Source organism: Heptranchias perlo, chromosome 35 (genome assembly GCF_035084215.1).
Source record: "Heptranchias perlo isolate sHepPer1 chromosome 35, sHepPer1.hap1, whole genome shotgun sequence".
In the NCBI taxonomy this organism is placed as follows: domain Eukaryota; kingdom Metazoa; phylum Chordata; class Chondrichthyes; order Hexanchiformes; family Hexanchidae; genus Heptranchias; species Heptranchias perlo.
In genome coordinates, this window is record NC_090359.1 from 27,476,371 (window position 1) to 27,497,916 (window position 21,546).

Here is a 21,546-nt window from a genome sequence, read left to right on the forward strand (position 1 = left end):
TTAGACCCAATCAGAACGCAGCGCTGTCAATGACCTGGACACGCTCGCGACGGGGACTTGAAACCCCGACCGTTAAAAAAAACGCGTACTTGATTGACAGCCGCTGCATTCAATCAGAGGGGGATAGTGACAACAAAGCTGCCCAATCAAGGGGGGCCGGAGGCGGGTCCTGACGCGCTCGTGCCCGTTGCGCCAACGGACTTTTGTGGAACGTCATCAACCGTTTATGGCGACCGATCGGAAAGCAGTCGTAAAGGGATTTCCGTCCAATCAACGCGCAGAGGAGGCGGGGAAATGGCGCGGAGGAGCCAACGGCATAAAGCAATGTTGGCCTTCAGGGGAGGGGCGGGTGGAGTGGGAGATTGACAGGCGGCTGGACCAATGGGCGCGACGGGCGGGGAGATCGACAGGCAGCTGGACCAATGGGCGCGGCGAGCTGCTGCGCTCGCGGCGCCGTTGGTGTCCGGCGACCAATCAGCGAGGGGCGGGTGGGCGGTGCCATGAGGTCGGCGCGGGTGAGGTTGGGAGATTGATAGACGGTTGGGCCAATGGGCACGGCGGGTCGCGAGATTGACGGCGAGTTTGACCAATGGGCGCGGCGGATTGGTGGGCTCGCGTCCCTTTTGGTGCGCGCTGTCCAATCAGCGTGAGGCTGGTGGGAGGAGCCGGCGAGGGGGGGCGGGTCTTGTTTTAATAGCCGTCGCGGAGACGGCGAGAGGCTTTTTTTTCCCTCTCTCCCTCCGCAAGGGGTTTCCCTGGCTGCAGCGCGGGGTTAAAGATGGACGGGCTGGCGGTGGAGGTGCGCGGCTCGAACGGCGCCTTTTACAAGGTGAGGAGACTGGCGACCGAACCCTCATCCCCTTTTCACCGTGGACCGATTCACTTCACGCACACACTCTCACCCCGCGGCTAATTTAGGGCCTAGGGGGAAGGGCCTGGTTGGGAGTTTTGTGTCTGTTTATAATCAATGGGTCCGGTCTTATTTACCCCTCTGTGGGGTATCTCTGAAGTAAATCCTCCGGCCTGAAGAGGCGGGGAGGGGCCCCCAATGGCCACACTAACCTCATTATTCATCAGTTAATCGCATTAACCATTACAATACTTACAACTTTAATTTATTACCCCATGCAGGCTTTTGTTGGAGGGGCTATATTCATAGGGCAAATATTCCACCCCCTCCCCCTCTTTAACCTATCCCCCAAAGCCCCTCCCCTCGCTTACCCCCCCCTCCCCCTTTCCTCCTCCCTTTGGACAACCCCCCCTCCCCCTTTCTCCCTTAGGACAACCCCCCCTCCCCCTTTCTCCCTTAGGACAACCCCCCTCCCCCTTTCTCCCTTAGGACAACCCCCCCTCCCCCTTTCTCCCTTAGGACAACCCCCCCCTCCCCCTTTCTCCCTTAGGACAACCCCCCCTCCCCCTTTCTCCCTTAGGACAACCCCCTTTCTCCCTTAGGACAACCCCCCTCCCCCTTTCTCCCTTAGGACAACCCCCCCTCCCCCTTTCTCCCTTAGGACAACCCCCCCTCCCCCTTTCTCCCTTAGGACAACCCCCCCTCCCCCCTTTCTCCCTTAGGACAACCCCCCCCTCCCCCTTTCTCCCTTAGGACAACCCCCCCTCCCCCTTTCTCCCTTAGGACAACCCCCCCTCCCCCTTTCTCCCTTAGGACAACCCCCCCTCCCCCTTTCTCCCTTAGGACAACCCCCCCTCCCCCTTTCTCCCTTAGGACAACCCCCCCTCCCCCTTTCTCCCTTAGGACAACCCCCCCTCCCCCTTTCTCCCTTAGGACAAACCCCCTTTCTCCCTTAGGACAACCCCCCCTCCCCCTTTCTCCCTTAGGACAACCCCCCCTCCCCCTTTCTCCCTTAGGACAACCCCCCTCCCCCTTTCTCCCTTAGGACAACCCCCCCCTCCCCCTTTCTCCCTTAGGACAACCCCCCCTCCCCCTTTCTCCCTTAGGACAACCCCCCCTCCCCCTTTCTCCCTTAGGACAACCCCCCCTCCCCCTTTCTCCTTAGGACAACCCCCCCCTCCCCCTTTCTCCCTTAGGACAACCCCCCCTCCCCCTTTCTCCCTTAGGACAACCCCCCCTCCCCCTTTCTCCCTTAGGACAACCCCCCCTCCCCCTTTCTCCCTTAGGACAACCCCCCCTCCCCCTTTCTCCCTTAGGACAAACCCCCTTTCTCCCTTAGGACAACCCCCCCCTCCCCCTTTCTCCCTTAGGACAACCCCCCCTCCCCCCTTTCTCCCTTAGGACAACCCCCCTCCCCCTTTCTCCCTTAGGACAACCCCCCCTCCCCCTTTCTCCCTTAGGACAACCCCCCCCTCCCCCTTTCTCCCTTAGGGACAACCCCCCCCCTCCCCCTTTCTCCCTTAGGACAACCCCCCCCTCCCCCTTTCTCCCTTAGGACAACCCCCCCCTCCCCCTTTCTCCCTTAGGACAACCCCCCCCTCCCCCTTTCTCCCTTAGGACAACCCCCCCTCCCCCTTTCTCCCTTAGGACAACCCCCCCTCCCCCTTTCTCCCTTAGGACAACCCCCCCTCCCCCTTTCTCCCTTAGGACAACCCCCCCTCCCCCTTTCTCCCTTAGGACAACCCCCCCTCCCCCCTTTCTCCCTTAGGACAACCCCCCCTCCCCCTTTCTCCCTTAGGACAACCCCCCCTCCCCCTTTCTCCCTTAGGACAACCCCCCCTCCCCCTTTCTCCCTTAGGACAACCCCCCCTCCCCCTTTCTCCCTTAGGACAACCCCCCCCTCCCCCTTTCTCCCTTAGGACAACCCCCCCTCCCCCTTTCTCCCTTAGGACAACCCCCCCTCCCCCTTTCTCCCTTAGGACAACCCCCCCTCCCCCTTTCTCCCTTAGGACAACCCCCCCTCCCCCTTTCTCCCTTAGGACAACCCCCCCTCCCCCTTTCTCCCTTAGGACAACCCCCCCTCCCCCTTTCTCCCTTAGGACAACCCCCCCCTCCCCCTTTCTCCCTTAGGACAACCCCCCCTCCCCCTTTCTCCCTTAGGACAACCCCCCCTCCCCCTTTCTCCCTTAGGACAACCCCCCCTCCCCCTTTCTCCCTTAGGACAACCCCCCCTCCCCCTTTCTCCCTTAGGACAACCCCCCCTCCCCCTTTCTCCCTTAGGACAACCCCCCCTCCTCTCCCTTAGGACAAACCCCCCTCCCCTCTCCTTCGGACAACTCCCCCCCCTCCCCCTGAGGACAACCCCCCCCTCCCCCTGAGGACAACCCCCGCCCTCCCCCTGAGGACAACCCCCCCTCCCCCTTAGGACAACCCCCCCCCCCTCCCCCTGAGGACAACCCCCCCCCCTCCCCCTGAGGACAACCCCCCCCCTCCCCCTGAGGACAACCCCCCCCCCCTCCCCCTGAGGACAACCCCCCCCCTCCCCCTGAGGACAACCCCCCCCCCTCCCCCTGAGGACAACCCCCCCCCTCCCCCTGAGGACAACCCCCCCCCCCTCCCCCTGAGGACAACCCCCCCCCGCCTCCCCCTGAGGACAACCCCCCCCCCTCCCCCTGAGGACAACCCCCCCCCCTCCCCCTGAGGACAACCCCCCCCTCCCCCTGAGACAACCCCCCCCCTCCCCCTGAGGACAAACCCCCCCCCCTCCCCCTGAGGACAACCCCCCCCCCTCCCCCTGAGGACAACCCCCCCCCCTCCCCCTGAGGACAACCCCCCCCCCTCCCCCTGAGGACAACCCCCCCCCCCCCTCCCCCTGAGGACAACCCCCCCCCCCTCCCCCTGAGGACAACCCCCCCCCTCCCCCTGAGGACAACCCCCCCCCCTCCCCCTGAGGACAAACCCCCCCCCCTCCCCCTGAGGACAACCCCCCCCCCCTCCCCCTGAGGACAACCCCCCCCCCCTCCCCCTGAGGACAACCCCCCCCCCTCCCCCTGAGGACAACCCCCCCCCCTCCCCCTGAGGACAACCCCCCCCCCTCCCCCTGAGGACAACCCCCCCCCCTCCCCCTGAGGACAACCCCCCCCCTCCCCCTGAGGACAACCCCCCCCCCTCCCCCTGAGGACAACCCCCCCCCCCTCCCCCTGAGGACAACCCCCCCCCCTCCCCCTGAGGACAACCCCCCCCCCTCCCCCTGAGGACAACCCCCCCCCCTCCCCTGAGGACAACCCCCCCCCCTCCCCCTGAGGACAACCCCCCCCCCTCCCCCTGAGGACAACCCCCCCCCCCTCCCCCTGAGGACAACCCCCCCCCCTCCCCCTGAGGACAACCCCCCCCCCTCCCCCTGAGGACAACCCCCCCCCCCTCCCCCTGAGGACAACCCCCCCCCCTCCCCCTGAGGACAACCCCCCCCCCCTCCCCCTGAGGACAACCCCCCCCCCCTCCCCCCTGAGGACAACCCCCCCCCCCCTCCCCCTGAGGACAACCCCCCCCCCCCCTCCCCCTGAGGACAACCCCCCCCCCCCTCCCCCTGAGGACAACCCCCCCCCCCCTCCCCCTGAGGACAACCCCCCCCCCCTCCCCTGAGGACAACCCCCCCCCCTCCCCCTGAGGACAACCCCCCCCCCCTCCCCCTGAGGACAACCCCCCCCCCCTCCCCCTGAGGACAACCCCCCCCCCCTCCCCCTGAGGACAACCCCCCCCCCCCTCCCCCTGAGGACAACCCCCCCCCCCCTCCCCCTGAGGACAACCCCCCCCCCCCTCCCCCTGAGGACAACCCCCCCCCCCCTCCCCCTGAGGACAACCCCCCCCCCCCTCCCCCTGAGGACAACCCCCCCCCCCCCCCTCCCCCTGAGGACAACCCCCCTCCCCCTGAGGACAACCCCCTCCCCTGAGACAACCCCTCCCCCTGAGGACAACCCCCCCCCCCCTCCCCCTGAGGACAACCCCCCCCCCCCCCCTCCCCCTGAGGACAACCCCCCCCCCCTCCCCCTGAGGACAACCCCCCTCCCCCTGAGGACAACCCCCTCCCCCTGAGGACAACCCCCTCCCCCTGAGGACAACCCCCTCCCCCTGAGGACAACCCCCCCCCTCCCCCTGAGGACAACCCCCCCCCTCCCCTGAGGACAACCCCCCCCTCCCCCCCCTCTCCCTCCTCCCCCCCCTCTCCCTCCTCCCCCCCCTCTCCCTCCTCCCCCCCCCTCTCCCTCCTCCCCCCCCCTCTCCCTCCTCCCCCCCCCTCTCCCTCCTCCACCCCCCCCTCTCCCTCCCCCCCCCTCTCCCTCCCCCCCCCTCTCCCTCCCCCCCCCTCTCCCTCCCCCCCCCCCTCTCCCTCCTCCCCCCCCCCCCCTCTCCCTCCTCCCCCCCCCCCCCCTCTCCCTCCTCCCCCCCCCCCCTCTCCTCCTCCCCCCCCCCCCCTCTCCCTCCTCCCCCCCCCCCTCTCCCTCCTCCCCCCCCCCCCCTCTCCCTCCTCCCCCCCCCCCCTCTCCCTCCTCCCCCCCCCCCTCTCCCTCCCCCCCGTCCCTGTCCCCTTCTCTCTTAGGCACCCCCCCCCCCCTTCTCTCTTAGGCCCCCCCCCCCCCGTCCCCTTCTCTCTTAGGCCCCCCCCCCGTCCCCTTCTCTCTTAGGCGCCCCCCCCCCCCCCCGTCCCCTTCTCTCTTAGGCCCCACCCCCGTCCCCTTCTCTCTTGGGGGGCCCGCCCCACCCCCGTCCATTCTCTCTTGGGGGGGCCCGCCCCACCCCCGTCCATTCTCTCTTGGGGGGGCCCGCCCCACCCCCGTCCATTCTCTCTTGGGGGGGGGCCCCCCCCCCCCCCGTCCCCTTCTCTCTTCGGCCGCCCCCCCCCCAGTCACCTTCTCTCTTCGGCCGCCCCCCCCCCCCCCCCGTCACCTTCTCTCTTCGGCCGCCCCCCCCGTCACCTTCTCTCTTAGGCCGCCCCCCCCCCCCCCCCTTCTCTCTTCGGCCGCCCCCCCCGTCACCTTCTCTCTTAGGCCGCCCCCCCCCCCCCCCCTTCTCTCTTAGGCCGCCCCCCCCCGTCCCCCGTCCCCCGTCCCTTCTCTCTTAGGCCGCCCCCCCCCCCCTGTCCCCCGTCCCCCCTTCTCTCTTAGGCCGCCACCCCGTCCCCCCCCATCTCTCTTAGGCCGCCCCCCCCGTCCCCCCCCATCTCTCTTAGGCCGCCCCCCCCGTCCCCCCCCATCTCTTAGGCCGCCCCCCCGTCCCCCCCCCTTCTCTCTTAGGCCGCCCCCCGTCCCCCCCCTTCTCTCTTAGGCCGCCCCCCCCGTCCCCCCCCTTCTCTCTTAGGCCGCCCCCCCCGTCCCCCCCTTCTCTCTTAGGCCGCCCCCCCCGTCCCCCCCCTTCTCTCTTAGGCCGCCCCCCGTCCCCCCCCTTCTCTCTTAGGCCGCCCCCCGTCCCCCCCCTTCTCTCTTAGGCCCCACCCCCGTCCCCCCCCCTTCTCTCTTAGGCCCCACCCCCGTCCCCCCCTCTCTTAGGCCCCACCCCCATCCCCTTCTCTCTTAGGCCCCACCCCCGTCCCCTTCTCTCTTAGGCCCCACCCCCGTCCCCTTCTCTCTTAGGCCCCACCCCCGTCCCCATCTCTCTTAGGCCCCACCCCCGTCCCCATCTCTCTTGGGGGGGCCCGCCCCACCCCCGTCCATTCTCTCTTAGGCCCCTCCCCCCCGTCCCCTTCTCTCTTAGGCCCCTCCCCCCCCGTCCCCTTCTCTCTTAGGCCCCTCCCCCCGTCCCCTTCTCTCTTAGGCCCCTCCCCCCCGTCCCCTTCTCTCTTAGGCCCCTCCCCCCCGTCCCCTTCTCTCTTAGGCCCCTCCCCCCCGTCCCCTTCTCTCTTAGGCCCCTCCCCCCCGTCACCTTCTCTCTTAGGCCCCTCCCCCCCGTCACCTTCTCTCTTCGGCCGCCCCCCCCCCAGTCACCTTCTCTCTTCGGCTGCCCCCCCAGTCACCTTCTCTCTTAGGCCGCCCCCCCCGTCCCCTTCTCTCTTAGGCCGCCCCCCCCGTCCCCTTCTCTCTTAGGCCGCCCCCCCGTCCCCTTCTCTCTTAGGCCGCCCCCCCGTCCCTTCTCTCTTAGCCGCCCCCCCGTCCCCCCCCCCTTCTCTCTTAGGCCCCACCCCCGTCCCCCCCCTTCTCTCTTAGGCCCCACCCCCGTCCCCTTCTCTCTTAGGCCCCACCCCCCGTCCCCTTCTCTCTTAGGCCGCCCCCCCGTCCCCCCCCTTCTCTCTTAGGCCCCACCCCCGTCCGTCCCCTTCTCTCTTAGGCCCCACCCCCGTCCCCTTCTCTCTTAGGCCCCACCCCCGTCCCCTTCTCTCTTAGGCCCCACCCCCGTCCCCTTCTCTCTTAGGCCCCACCCCCGTCCCCTTCTCTCTTGGGCCCCACCCCCGTCCCCTTCTCTCTTGGGCCCCACCCCCGTCCCTTCTCTCTTGGGCCCCACCCCCGTCCCCTTCTCTCTTGGGCCCCACCCCCGTCCCCTTCTCTCTTGGGCCCCACCCCCGTCCCCTTCTCTCTTGGGCCCCACCCCCGTCCCCTTCTCTCTTGGGCCCCACCCCCGTCCCCTTCTCTCTTGGGCCCCACCCCCGTCCCCTTCTCTCTTGGGCCCCACCCCGTCCCCTTCTCTCTTGGGCCCCACCCCCGTCCCCTTCTCTCTTGGGCCCCACCCCCGTCCCCTTCTCTCTTGGGCCCCACCCCCGTCCCCTTCTCTCTTGGGCCCCACCCCCGTCCCCTTCTCTCTTGGGCCCCACCCCCGTCCCCTTCTCTCTTGGGCCCCACCCCCGTCCCCTTCTCTCTTGGGCCCCACCCCCGTCCCCTTCTCTCTGGGCCCCACCCCCGTCCCCTTCTCTCTTGGGCCCCACCCCCGTCCCCTTCTCTCTTGGGCCCCACCCCCGTCCCCTTCTCTCTTGGGCCCCACCCCGTCCCCTTCTCTCTTGGGCCCCACCCCCGTCCCCTTCTCTCTTGGGCCCCACCCCCGTCCCCATCTCTCTTGGGGGGCCCCGCCCCACCCCTGTCCATTCTCTCTTAGGCCCCTCCCCCCGTCCCCTTCTCTCTTAGGCCCCTCCCCCCATCCCCTTCTCTCTTAGGCCCCTCCCCCCCCATCCCCTTCTCTCTTAGGCCCCTCCCCCCGTCACCTTCTCTCTTCGGCTGCCCCCCCCCCAGTCACCTTCTCTCTTAGGCCGCCCCCCAGTCACCTTCTCTCTTAGGCCGCCCCCCCAGTCACCTTCTCTCTTAGGCCGCCCCCCCAGTCACCTTCTCTCTTAGGCCGCCCCCCCAGTCACCTTCTCTCTTAGGCCGCCCCCCCAGTCACCTTCTCTCTAGGCCGCCCCCCCGTCCCCTTCTCTCTTAGGCCGCCCCCCCCCCCGTCCCCCGTCCCTTCTCTCTTAGGCCGCCCCCCCCCCCCCCCTGTCCCCCGTCCCCTTCTCTCTTAGGCCGCCCCCCCCCGTCCCCCCCCATCTCTCTTAGGCCGCCCCCCCCGTCCCCCCCCATCTCTCTTAGGCCGTCCCCCCCCATCTCTCTTAGGCCGTCCCCCCCCATCTCTCTTAGGCCGCCCCCCCCCATCTCTCTTAGGCCGCCCCCCCGTCCCCCCCCCTTCTCTCTTAGGCCGCCCCCCCGTCCCCCCCCTTCTCTCTTAGGCCGCCCCCCCGTCCCCCCCCTTCTCTCTTAGGCCGCCCCCCCGTCCCCCCCCTTCTCTCTTAGGCCGCCCCCCCGTCCCCCCCCTTCTCTCTTAGGCCGCCCCCCCGTCCCCCCCCTTCTCTCTTAGGCCGCCCCCCGTCCCCCCCCCCCTTCTCTCTTAGGCCCCACCCCCGTCCCCCCCCCCTTCTCTCTTAGGCCCCACCCCCATCCCCTTCTCTCTAGGCCCCACCCCCGTCCCCTTCTCTCTTAGGCCCCACCCCCGTCCCCTTCTCTCTTAGGCCCCCACCCCCGTCCCCTTCTCTCTTAGGCCCCACCCCCGTCCCCTTCTCTCTTAGGCCCCACCCCCGTCCCCTTCTCTCTTAGGCCCCACCCCCGTCCCCTTCTCTCTTAGGCCCCACCCCCGTCCCCTTCTCTCAGGCCCCACCCCCGTCCCCTTCTCTCTTAGGCCCCACCCCCGTCCCCATCTCTCTTGGGGGGCCCGCCCCACCCCCGTCCATTCTCTCTTAGGCCTCTCCCCCCCGTCCCCTTCTCTCTTAGGCCCCTCCCCCCGTCCCCTTCTCTCTTAGGCCCCTCCCCCCCGTCCCCTTCTCTCTTAGGCCCCTCCCCCCCGTCACCTTCTCTCTTCGGCCGCCCCCCCCCCAGTCACCTTCTCTCTTCGGCTGCCCCCCCAGTCACCTTCTCTCTTAGGCCGCCCCCCCGTCCCCTTCTCTCTTAGGCCGCCCCCCCCGTCCCCTTCTCTCTTAGGCCGCCCCCCCGTCCCCTTCTCTCTTAGGCCGCCCCCCCGTCCCCTTCTCTCTTAGGCCGCCCCCCCGTCCCCTTCTCTCTTAGGCCGCCCCCCCGTCCCCCCCCCTTCTCTCTTAGGCCCCACCCCCGTCCCCCCCCCTTCTCTCTTAGGCCCCACCCCCCGTCCCCTTCTCTCTTAGGCCCCACCCCCGTCCCCTTCTCTCTTAGGCCCCACCCCCGTCCCCTTCTCTCTTAGGCCCCACCCCCGTCCCCTTCTCTCTTAGGCCCCACCCCCGTCCCCTTCTCTCTTGGGCCCCACCCCCGTCCCCTTCTCTCTTGGGCCCCACCCCCCGTCCCCTTCTCTCTTGGGCCCCACCCCCGTCCCCTTCTCTCTTGGGCCCCACCCCCGTCCCCATCTCTCTTGGGCCCCACCCCCGTCCCCATCTCTCTTGGGGGGCCCGCCCCACCCCCGTCCATTCTCTCTTAGGCCCCTCCCCCCCGTCCCCTTCTCTCTTAGGCCCCTCCCCCCCATCCCCTTCTCTCTTAGGCCCCTCCCCCCCGTCACCTTCTCTCTTCGGCCGCCCCCCCCCAGTCACCTTCTCTCTTCGGCTGCCCCCCCAGTCACCTTCTCTCTTAGGCCGCCCCCCCGTCCCCTTCTCTCTTAGGCCGCCCCCCCGTCCCCTTCTCTCTTAGGCCGCCCCCCCGTCCCCCCCCCTTCTCTCTTAGGCCGCCCCCCCCGTCCCCCCCCCTTCTCTCTTAGGCCCCACCCCCGTCCCCCCCTTCTCTCTTAGGCCCCACCCCCGTCCCCTTCTCTCTTAGGCCCCACCCCCGTCCCCTTCTCTCTTAGGCCCCACCCCCGTCCCCTTCTCTCTTAGGCCCCACCCCCGTCCCCTTCTCTCTTAGGCCCCACCCCCGTCCCCTTCTCTCTTGGGCCCCACCCCCCGTCCCCTTCTCTCTTAGGCCGCCCCCCCCGTCCCCTTCTCTCTTAGGCCGCCCCCCCGTCCCCTTCTCTCTTAGGCCGCCCCCCCGTCCCCTTCTCTCTTAGGCCGCCCCCCCGTCCCCTTCTCTCTTAGGCCGCCCCCCCCGTCCCCTTCTCTCTTAGGCCGCCCCCCCGTCCCCTTCTCTCTTAGGCCGCCCCCCCGTCCCCTTCTCTCTTAGGCCGCCCCCCCGTCCCCTTCTCTCTTAGGCCGCCCCCCCGTCCCCTTCTCTCTTAGGCCGCCCCCCCGTCCCCTTCTCTCTTAGGCCGCCCCCCCCGTCCCCTTCTCTCTTAGGCCGCCCCCCTCCCCCGTCCCCTTCTCTCTTGGCCGCCCCCCTCCCCCGTCCCCTTCTCTCTTTGGCCGCCCCCCTCCCCCGTCCCCTTCTCTCTTTGGCCGCCCCCCTCCCCCGTCCCCTTCTCTCTTTGGCCGCCCCCCTCCCCCGTCCCCTTCTCTCTTTGGCCGCCCCCCTCCCCCGTCCCCTTCTCTCTTTGGCCGCCCCCCTCCCCGTCCCCTTCTCTCTTTGGCCGCCCCCCTCCCCCGTCCCCTTCTCTCTTTGGCCGCCCCCCTCCCCCGTCCCCTTCTCTCTTTGGCCGCCCCCCTCCCCCGTCCCCTTCTCTCTTTGGCCGCCCCCCTCCCCCGTCCCCTTCTCTCTTTGGCCGCCCCCCTCCCCCGTCCCCTTCTCTCTTTGGCCGCCCCCCTCCCCCGTCCCCTTCTCTCTTTGGCCGCCCCCCTCCCCCGTCCCCTTCTCTCTTTGGCCGCCCCCCTCCCCCGTCCCCTTCTCTCTTTGGCCGCCCCCCTCCCCCGTCCCCTTCTCTCTTTGGCCGCCCCCCTCCCCCGTCCCCTTCTCTCTTTGGCCGCCCCCCTCCCCCGTCCCCTTCTCTCTTTGGCCGCCCCCCTCCCCCGTCCCCTCTCTCTTTGGCCGCCCCCCTCCCCCGTCCCCTTCTCTCTTTGGCCGCCCCCCTCCCCCGTCCCCTTCTCTCTTTGGCCGCCCCCCTCCCCCGTCCCCTTCTCTCTTTGGCCGCCCCCCTCCCCCGTCCCCTTCTCTCTTTGGCCGCCCCCCTCCCCGTCCCCTTCTCTCTTTGGCCGCCCCCCTCCCCCGTCCCCTTCTCTCTTTGGCCGCCCCCCTCCCCCGTCCCCTTCTCTCTTTGGCCGCCCCCCTCCCCCGTCCCCTTCTCTCTTTGGCCGCCCCCCTCCCCCGTCCCCTTCTCTCTTTGGCCGCCCCCCTCCCCCGTCCCCTTCTCTCTTTGGCCGCCCCCCTCCCCCGTCCCCTTCTCTCTTTGGCCGCCCCCCTCCCCCGTCCCCTTCTCTCTTTGGCCGCCCCCCTCCCCCGTCCCCTTCTCTCTTTGGCCGCCCCCCTCCCCCGTCCCCTTCTCTCTTTGGCCGCCCCCCTCCCCCGTCCCCTTCTCTCTTTGGCCGCCCCCCTCCCCCGTCCCCTTCTCTCTTTGGCCGCCCCCCTCCCCCGTCCCCTTCTCTCTTAGGCCCCTCCCCCGTCCCCTTCTCTCTTAGGCCCCACCCCCGTCCCTTCTCTCTTAGGCCCCACCCCCGTCCCTTCTCTCTTAGGCCCCACCCCCGTCCCTTCTCTCTTAGGCCCCACCCCCGTCCCTTCTCTCTTAGGCCCCACCCCCGTCCCTTCTCTCTTAGGCCCCACCCCCGTCCCTTCTCTCTTAGGCCCCACCCCCGTCCCTTCTCTCTTAGGCCCCACCCCCGTCCCTTCTCTCTTAGGCCCCACCCCCGTCCCTTCTCTCTTAGGCCCCACCCCCGTCCCTTCTCTCTTAGGCCCCACCCCCGTCCCCATCTCTCTTAGGCCCCACCCCCGTCCCCATCTCTCTTAGGCCCCACCCCCGTCCCCATCTCTCTTAGGCCCCACCCCCGTCCCTTCTCTCTTAGGCCCCACCCCCGTCCCCATCTCTCTTAGGCCCCACCCCCGTCCCCATCTCTCTTAGGCCCCACCCCCGTCCCCATCTCTCTTAGGCCCCACCCCCGTCCCTTCTCTCTTAGGCCCCACCCCCGTCCCTTCTCTCTTAGGCCCCACCCCCGTCCCCATCTCTCTTAGGCCCCACCCCCGTCCCCATCTCTCTTAGGCCCCACCCCCGTCCCCATCTCTCTTAGGCCCCACCCCCGTCCCCATCTCTCTTAGGCCCCACCCCCGTCCCCTTCTCTCTTAGGCCCCACCCCCGTCCCCATCTCTCTTGGGGGCCCTCCCCCACCCCCGTCCATTCTCTCTTGGGGGGGCCCCCCCAACCCCGTCCCCTTCTCTCCTAGGCCCGTCCCCCACCCCCGTCCCCTTCTCTCTTAGGCCCCCCCAGACCCCTTCTCTCTTAGGCCATCCCACCCCCTTTAGCCCCCCCCCCCCCAATCTCCATCTCCATCTCCTTAGGCCCTGCTCCTGCTGCTCCTCTGGGCTAAATTCCTCCCCTCCCACTTTCTCTCTGTCCCATCACCTCTCAAAAAAAGAGTTGGAGTGCTTTATGAAGAATACAATAAAGCATTTTTTTTGCTTTGAATTGCTTGTTTTATGGCAATATTTTTTAAAAATCTGACATTTTTGGGGGAGGGAGGGTTGATGGAAGTTAATTTTCCTGAATTAAAGGTTTTGGGCTGTTAATTTTTTTTGAACTCCTTGGGTGAATGGGGGACAAGGTTGCAGATAAAATAACCATCGCACTGATCCCTGATGGGCCACGTTGTGGATAACCTGGAAACTAAGCACACAGGAAAGGTGGTGTAATTCCTGAACAGCACTGACTACAGGAGCCTTCCATTTGTTCTGGCTTCCTTCCTTCCTGGGGCCTTTTGAAAAGGCCTGTGGACATATTCAATGCACAAATCGAATTGCCCTTAAATAACTCCCATCTCTTTTCTCTTGTCAGAAGGTGTGTTAAATTTCATTGCAATAGCTGGGTCCTTTTTAACTGATAGTTATTTTAAAAATGTAGACCCTTTGCTGGTCCAGTGAAGGGACCTGCATGGCCCCATAAGCTTGGTTTAATATTGGTTGCAGTATGTGTGGGTTTAATTCTATTAGCTGCATGTTAATGATTTCCTTTTTCCCTTTACTTTGTCAGTTTGTGTTTTACAGCATAAGCATAGAAATATTGAAACCTCCTGTTGAGTGTGCATTTGTGTAAGGTATTAGATGTACATTCCTTCTGAGATCAAGGAGCATGTTGGGGAAGAAGGGACTTGCAGCTTTAAAGGGAGAAGCTGAGACTGAGCTATTAAGTAGGTGACAGCTGTGGCTCAGTGGGTAGCACTCTTGCCTCTGAGTCAGAAGGATGTGGGTTCAAGCCCCACTTGAGGACAAAATCAAGGCAGCACTCCCTCTGCAATCTGAGGGTGCTGTCTTTTGGATGAGACGTTAAACCGAGGACCTGTCTGCGCTCTTAGGTGGACGTAAAAGATCCCACGGCCACTATTCAAAGAGCTGGTGTCCTGACCAATGTTTATCCCTCAACCTACACCTAAAACAGATTATCTGGTCATTATTTCATTGCTGTTTGTGGGATCTTGCTGTGTTCAAATTGGCTGCTGTGTTTCATGCATTACAAGAGTGACTACACTTCAAAAGTACTTCATTGGCTGTAAAGTGCTTTGGGACGTTCTGAAGTCATGAAAGGCGCTATAAAAATGCAAGTTCTTTTAGGAACAGCAATTTCTTGCTGTTGTGAATTGGATAAGAACTTTGTGGTCTTAGGCCCTGTTTAGGGCTGCTTGCAGTTTTAGCCTCAGTAGATTACAAGTTATTTCTACTGGGGATAAAATCTTGGGTAGGATATAGGATTTTACTTAAAATTTTCAGCAGTTACCTACAGTGGTTAACAAGGGGGCAGAAATCTTGATTTTCTTTGGGGGTGGAGTGGGGCCCTGCAAGTTTAGACGCACAAATTACTATGATTCTGGGCAAACTGCTTGTACCCCAAGACCACAGCAGAATAATTGAGCGCAGTTCCTGTCTTCACCATCTAACGTTGGCTTGTTGCACTGGGTGTCCGCATGCCCCAGCAGTACCTATTTTTATACTCACCCTTGGGTCTTAATGTGTCACACAGCTGGATGAGAGACAGCGTGCTTTCCGTTCTCTGCCAACTGCAACTGGCATTGCCCCAGACTGGCACAAAGCTGGCCTCGGGCAACTCGCTCCCTGACTGATTTGTTCACCATCCATTGCCCTGGTCTCTCAGCATCTCCCCTTTGAGTCATGGGCGAGATCAGGCACTTACTGGCTGGGAGGAATGGGTTTGGATTTGGGCCAGTGTGCCCATGGTTCTTGGAGCATCACTACACTGTACTACCATCTTGCTCCATATCCTGCATTTATGCAATGAGTGGACTGATATTTTCTTTAATCTCATCGTATTTTGTGTTTAAAGCCCACAGTACATTTTCAGAAACCAATTTACTCCTTCATGCATATGGCGGTTACAACATGGAAACGGGCTATTCTGCCCCAACCAGTCCGTGTCAGTGTTTACTCTCCACGAGCATTTATACAGACTGGTTCCTTGGAGTGCATGTCCACAGATCCCTGAATGTAGCAGGACAGGGAGATAAGGTGATTAAAAAGGCACATGGGACACTCTCCTTTATTAGCTGAGGCATAGAATATAAGAGCAGGGAGGTTATGCTCGGACTGTAATAACACTGGTTAGGTCACAGCTTGAGTACTGCGTACAATTCTGGTCACCACATTACAGGAAGGATGTAATTGCACTGGAGAGAGTGCAGAGGAGATTTACGAGGATGCTGCCAGGACTAGAGAATTTTAGCCATAGGAAAGATTGGATAGGCTGGGGTGGTTCTCTTTGGAACAGAGGAGGCTGAGGGGTGATTTAATTGAGGTGTACAACATTGAGGGGCCTAGATAGAGTGGATAGGAAGGACCTATTTCCCTTAGCGGAGAGGTCAATAACCAGGGGGCACAGATTTAAGGTGATTGGTAGAAGGATTAGAGGGGAGCTGAGGAGAAATGTTTTCATCCAGAGGGTGGTGGGGGTCTGGAACTCACTGCCTGAAAAGGTGATAGTGACAGAAACCCTCAATTCATTTTAAAAAGTACCTGGACGTGCACCTGAAGTGCCGTAACCCACAAGGCTATGGGCCAAATGCTGGAAAGTGGGATTAGGCTGGGTGGCTCATTTTCGGCTGGCGCGGACATGAAGGGCAGAATGGCCTCCTGTGCTGTAAATTTTCTGTGATTCTATGATTAAATGTAGAACATGTGGTATTACTGCGGTTGAGCATTGATGGCTGCAACTTGGCTGGCCCAATGATTTGAACAAGTCCAGCGTTATGCTTGTTACATAGTATTTACAGCACAGACAGACCATTTTGCCCAATTGTTGTTGACAAACATCTGTGGATAGAATGTAGAAGCAATATGTTCCTTCATATTTCCATAAAATGTATTTTCTTCTGAATTGGCATTTTTTTTAGCCAATGAAGATGGTTTAGAAGCTGTTGGCATAGCACCGTTCCAACTATTGACGTTTCCCCTCAGCTCTTAATTATTGCAAAAGAAAATTACAGTCGAGTCATCTTAAGCTAAATTGGAATGGTCCAGTGGCATTTAGGAGTCCACTTTGAACCTTAATCTAGGATTGGGTATGTGAAAGGGTTAAGGGTTTTGTGGCTGTGTACATTTCTCTAATCCTACTTAATAATATGCTGCATTAACAACCCTGAAAATAATTTGTAAAGATGTTCTATGAAAGAGAAGCGGTGTGCAATTTAAGAGCTGTTCAGTACTCAAAGGATAAATTCTGTACTGCTCCATGCAACTGACAGCTCGTGTGAGTTTTCATGTATTATTTTTCATTTGTTTTGAATTATTGCTGGGGAAAATATTACCCCTGTGTAATAGTTGTGGGATATTACACCAGAGATGGTGCGTTACCTTTGTTCTTAAGTATAAAGAATCTTGTGTGCCATGGGTGAATTGTGAAGAGCATTTGACCAGACTGCTGATTTTGTTACATCTTGAAGGTTTTTTGGTCCTCTCTAACTTTGCTTCCTAACTGCAAATTTTGTTTTCAAAGCCAACTCTGGGACTTGTGATGTGATCACTCAGGAGGTACTCCGTCCCGAGCGATTCTGTGCCAACCCTCACTTCCCAGAGATGGGGGTATATTTGAGAAATAGTTGGAAATGAGTAACGACTGTAATTCAATCGGGGCTTGGGGTGGTGTCGATTAAACTGTTTGAATGACAGTCTCGTGGTTTGATGTCATCTGACCCCCTTGATTAAATTACAGTCTTGATACTGCTGGTTATCCTATATTTTCAGTGAATAGATAGTTGTTTTAAAACAAGAAATTCTACAGTGCACACTTGAGTTGTTCTCTCACAATTACAAATTGCCATCAGATTGTAAGTGTCATCAAGTCGAAAGTATTAAAAAAAAATCAATGTTCATGTGAAATAATGACCTTGTGGTTTGCAGTGGCAATTTTGTTTTGTGGTGAGTTGCAGTCCAGTGAATAAATGGAATATCGCACTTGGTTGTAGTGGTGGTGAGTCTTCCAGTTGCCCAGACATATTCTCTCGTGCTCAGCGTGAGCATCGGATTGATTTGGGGGTTCTGCCATTGATGGCCCAGATTCTCTCACTCTTATTTCGTGTCCCCACCGTGAATATGACATGAACTTTGCAGAATCCTGGCAGCTTATGCAGATTGTCGGAATGAACATTTAAAAGTCAGGCAGTTCAGAAGCCTTCAGAACTGGGTAGATCTACAATACGGTGGCACTGAACCATACAGACTAGGAACAGGAGTACACCATTCGGCCCCCTCGAGTCTATTCTGCCATTTTATTGGGCATCACAGCACTATCTTTTTAATCCTACTTCTCTTTTTTTTACTTCCCAAGTAGGTATCTACTTGCTTGTTAGAATGTCTCCAGTTGATTGCATCTATTGCCTCCTGGAGTAATGCATTTTGCATTCCCAACTTTTTGTATGAAGATTTTTTTTCCAGTACATTTAACTGGTTTGGTTCAGATTTTTAGATGACGTCCCCTTGTTCTCGATTTCTGCTACTGGGGAATGATTGTTCCTTCTATCGACTGTCAAAAACTGCAGTCAGATCTCAAGCTCCTCACTTCCTGGCGGTGTAGCCCAAGTTTACCCAGTCTCATTCCCCCCCCCCCACCCCATTTCCTTTATCCCAGGTGTTGTGGTGAATCATTGCTGGACTTTCTCCAAGGCCAGCATGTCCTTTTTAGGGTAGGGCACCCCAAGCTGATGTGGTCTGATCAATGCTTCATATAACTATAGTAGTTGTACTGTTCTCTTATACTCTGGTGATATCCAGCATTCCTTTAGATCAGTTTTTCCACCTTCAAGGTAGCTTTTAATGGTGCAAGTAACTGGACCCCTCAATCCCTTTGTTCATCTGCTCCTTCTACTGTTTTCCCCAATTAGACAGTACTCCCAGCTGCCCATTCTTGCATCTAAATTGTACTACCTCACGTTGTCGCTGTTCTGCCCACTTGCTTAATATATTGTCCTTTTCTAAGTTTCTGCTCTTTTCACCATTCACTATACCTCCTGGTTTAGGGCCCCAGCAACGTTTCCCAAAAAATGCTACCTGTCACAACCTGCCATTTGGGAATGGCCCTTTTATCCCAACTGTCAGCCCCCTCCATTCTCCCTAACTAGAGGGGAAATTTGTACAAGGGATCAAAGGCCCATAGTATGGCTAAAATGGGTAAAAGAAATGAGGTAAATCAAGAATTGTTGTTGGTTACGCCAAGCTTGGGTTTCCAAAGCGTGAAGAAGTTTGTGGAAAGGAAGAAAGGAGTTGCATTTTTAAGTTTCTGTGAAAAAATGGCTTGGAGTAGGAAATGGTGCCCTAAGTCTCCATTCCACAAGGTTAACAACATTCCAAACTGGGAAGTGACCTCTGTTTTGCTAATCTGATTTCTGGTCACTGGCTGGTGAGTTTTATGCAGATCAAATCCTCAACTGAATAGTGGAGGAGCCTGTAGCAACATGTCTGCCATTTAACAGCAAAATGTTTGCTACCCGTTCTCCTTCCCAAATGGGTAAACTTGGGCTACAAGTATTGAAAAAGTTGAAAGCTGGAACACTAGTGAGTTTTGCCACAAATCAGTATGGCAAGTTTGTTGTCTTGTGCTTCACATTGTAAATGCCTGACTTTAGCTGAGAAGATTCGGGGCGGTATCTAGCGTTTGAAACCTCATACTGGCACACTGAGCTACGATTCATGCGTGCACTTCCCAGGCTGGTTGTACTGAAGAGGATGACTGTCTTGTAAGGGTTACTGAGCACAACAGTGTGAAGGAACAGAATTAGTGTTGAAATGGCATAAACACTGAAACATCCTGGGTTAATGACTACCATTTAAAGCTGAAAGGCAGCATCACTAACATAGACTTTCTTAATACTAAAAGGAAAAAATAAAAGTTTCCTGCTTTTTGGGATTATTTGTGCCTTTTGTTTTGTGTAAATAGCCTGTTGATTTCGACCTTCCACTTGGAAAGATTTGCCCAGCCAGTCTATCTTCATCCAGTTGACATTGCAGCGAGGGAGATTGGGGAACCATCCAGCATCCTTCTTGGCACTGCAAGACCACTGCAAAGGGTGTGACTTGTTTGGGTCTCAACCATTACTGACCTTGTTGTGCCAGGATCTCAATCTAGAATTAGAAAGGATGTTCATTCCTTCCCAGTGTAAGCAGCGCCTGATGATGCACCTCAGTAGTCCTCTTTAGGTAGATGAACTGGATGGTGACTCTGTCTGGTTGCTCAACCCAGATGGGGCTATCTCCTCTCTCAGATGAGCACAGGTCTTCTCCTATGCCTCAGTTTTAAAAGTCTCATCCTCATGTTCACATCCCGCCATGTGTCTTGTTCTTCCCTATCTCTGTAACCTCCTACAACTCTCCAAGATCTCTGCATTCCTCCAACTCTGGTCTCTTGTGCATTCCCCACTTCCTTCTCCCCACCATTGGCGGCCGTGCCTTCAGTTGTCTAGGCTCTAAGCTCTGGACTCCCTCCTTAAGCCTCTTCGCCTCTCTACCCCTCCTCCTATAAGATGCTGCCTAAAACCTACCTCTTTAACAAAGCATTTGGTTTCCTGTCCTAATGCCTCCTTCTTTGTCTGTCAATTTATGTCTGATTACAGTCCTGTGAAGCGCCTTTTAGATGTTTGCTATGTTAAAGGCGCTATATAAATGCAATTTTTTTTCCTCTTCCCCAAGTTTCTGTAGGAGGGAATGAGAACTATTGTAAGATTGAAAATACTCCTGAGAGTTAGCTTTAACCACATCCAGTTAGTAACCACCAAGCCGGATTTGTCTGATATATTAACAGTAGGGACGGTTTATAAGTAATGGGGCTTGGGGTGGAAGGGAAAGGGAAATGATCAATCACTCTGATAATTTTGAATTGTTAAAATGAGTACTGCTAAGTGACCTTCGGTAAGAAACCTCAAATAATACTTCTAGCCCCAGGCAAGGTGTTTTAAGATGCACAAAGGTACACTGTGGCCCATGAAGGGGAGCTGTCTTTACTGCTTTAGAATATTTAGATTTTTAAAAGATCAAATCTTAGACCTCCTGACAACCTAGCAAGTAAAAACACAGCCAGCGCAGTACTGTCATACAGACCAGAAAGATCTAGCTTTGATTCCTGCTCTCTGCTGAGTTTGCAGATCTCTAGGACGGCATTTCAGGCACTACAATTTCTCTCCAGGGCCCTTGGGCTAAGGATATATGGAGGTGATCTGCTAGGGTTCCCACTCCTGGTTGCTATTCAGTGACCCAGTGGGAAGTGCCTGTGCCTTTGGGGAGGGAAGGAGACAAATACAGATGTTGGCTGAGGATGGGGATGTAGTTCAGCTGTGCTTTCTTCCACGGTGGATTAGGAACAAGAGTGGGTCATTTAGCCCCTCGAGCATGTCTGCCATTCAATGAGGTCGTGGCTGATCTGTGACCTAACTCCATATACCCACCTTAGCCCCATATCCCTTAATACCTTTGGTTAACAAAAATCGATCAATCTCAGATTTAAAATTAACAATTGAGCATCAACTGCCGTTTGTGGAAGAGAGAGTTCCAAACTTCTCCCACCCTTTGTGTGTCGAAGTGTTTCCTAACTTCACTCCTGGAAGTCCTGGCTCTAATCTTCAGTCTATGTCCCATAGTCCTAGACTCCCCAACCAGTGGAAATAGTTTCTCTCTATCTACCCTATCAGTTCCCCTTAATATGTTGAAAACTTTGATCTCAAATCACCCCATAATCTTCTAAATTCCAGGCAGTACTACCCTAGTTTGTGTAATCTCTCTTTGTAATTTAACCCTTGGAGTCCTGGTGGATTTCTACTAAATCTACACTGCACTCCCTCCAAGACCAATATATCCTTCCTCAGGTGTGGTGCCCAGAACTGAATTCAGTACTCTGTGTGGTCTAACCAGGGCTTTGTATAGCTGTAGCACAGCTTCTACCCCCTTGTATTCGAGTTCTCTAGAAATAAAGGCCAACATTGCATTAGCCTTTTTGATTATTTCCTGTACCTGTCCATGACATTTTAATGATCTATGTACATGGACCCCTAAGTCTCTATGGACCTCCACTGTTTCGTGCTTTTCAGCGTTTCGAAAGTACTCTGATCAATCCTTTTTGGGTCTAAAATGGATGACCTCACACTTGCCTACATTGAAATCCATTCGCCACAGTTTTGCCCATTCACTTAATCTATTAATATCTCTAATTTTATGCTTCCATCTGCACTGTTTACAATGCCGCCTATTGTAGGCTGCTGTCACTTCTGCTCCAGGCACGCACGTGAAAAATGGCCTCCGTGCCTGAGATGCTGGAGGGCTGCTGGTATTCCAGTGGAAATCTGATTTTTGTTAGGCAAGGGAATTAAGTGATACAGAACCACGGCAGGTAAATGGAGTTAAAATACAGATCAACCCTGATCTAATTGAATGGCAGAACAGGCGCGAGGGGCTGAATGGCCTCCTTCTGTTCCAATGTAAGAGTCAGCAGCCTCAGGAGAGGGGGCAAAGCTTGACTTTTAATGGTTTTGTGGGGAGAGGAGCTAATATCAGATCTGGGTTTAAAACGTGATATACATGCGCTAGTCATGTTTTGTAAAGTAAGCAAGATTGTAATGTGAAAGATAAAGGTGAGTGTAAAACTCCCTATTGTCTTTTTGAGAATTAACTTCTGACCCTTCAATGAGCTAACCGTGTCAGAGAGAATTTGCAAAGCACGTAAATGTCAATTATAAATCTCAACATGTTGAACGTAAAGTGACGTCCAAGTGTTTAAATTCCTCTCCTATT

General features: G+C 58.7%; 1 protein-coding gene across 1 annotated transcript in view; it reads left to right on the forward strand.

Moving 5' to 3' along the window:
- The first annotated feature begins 706 nt into the window (after positions 1-706).
- LOC137302325 (RNA-binding protein FXR1-like) overlaps positions 707-21,546 on the forward strand; it is a 90,171-nt gene continuing 69,331 nt past the window's right edge. The window contains exon 1 of the mRNA XM_067971961.1: positions 707-829. Coding sequence (XP_067828062.1) covers positions 779-829 — 51 coding nt within the window. The 5' untranslated portion in view covers positions 707-778. The remainder of the gene's footprint in view (positions 830-21,546) is intronic.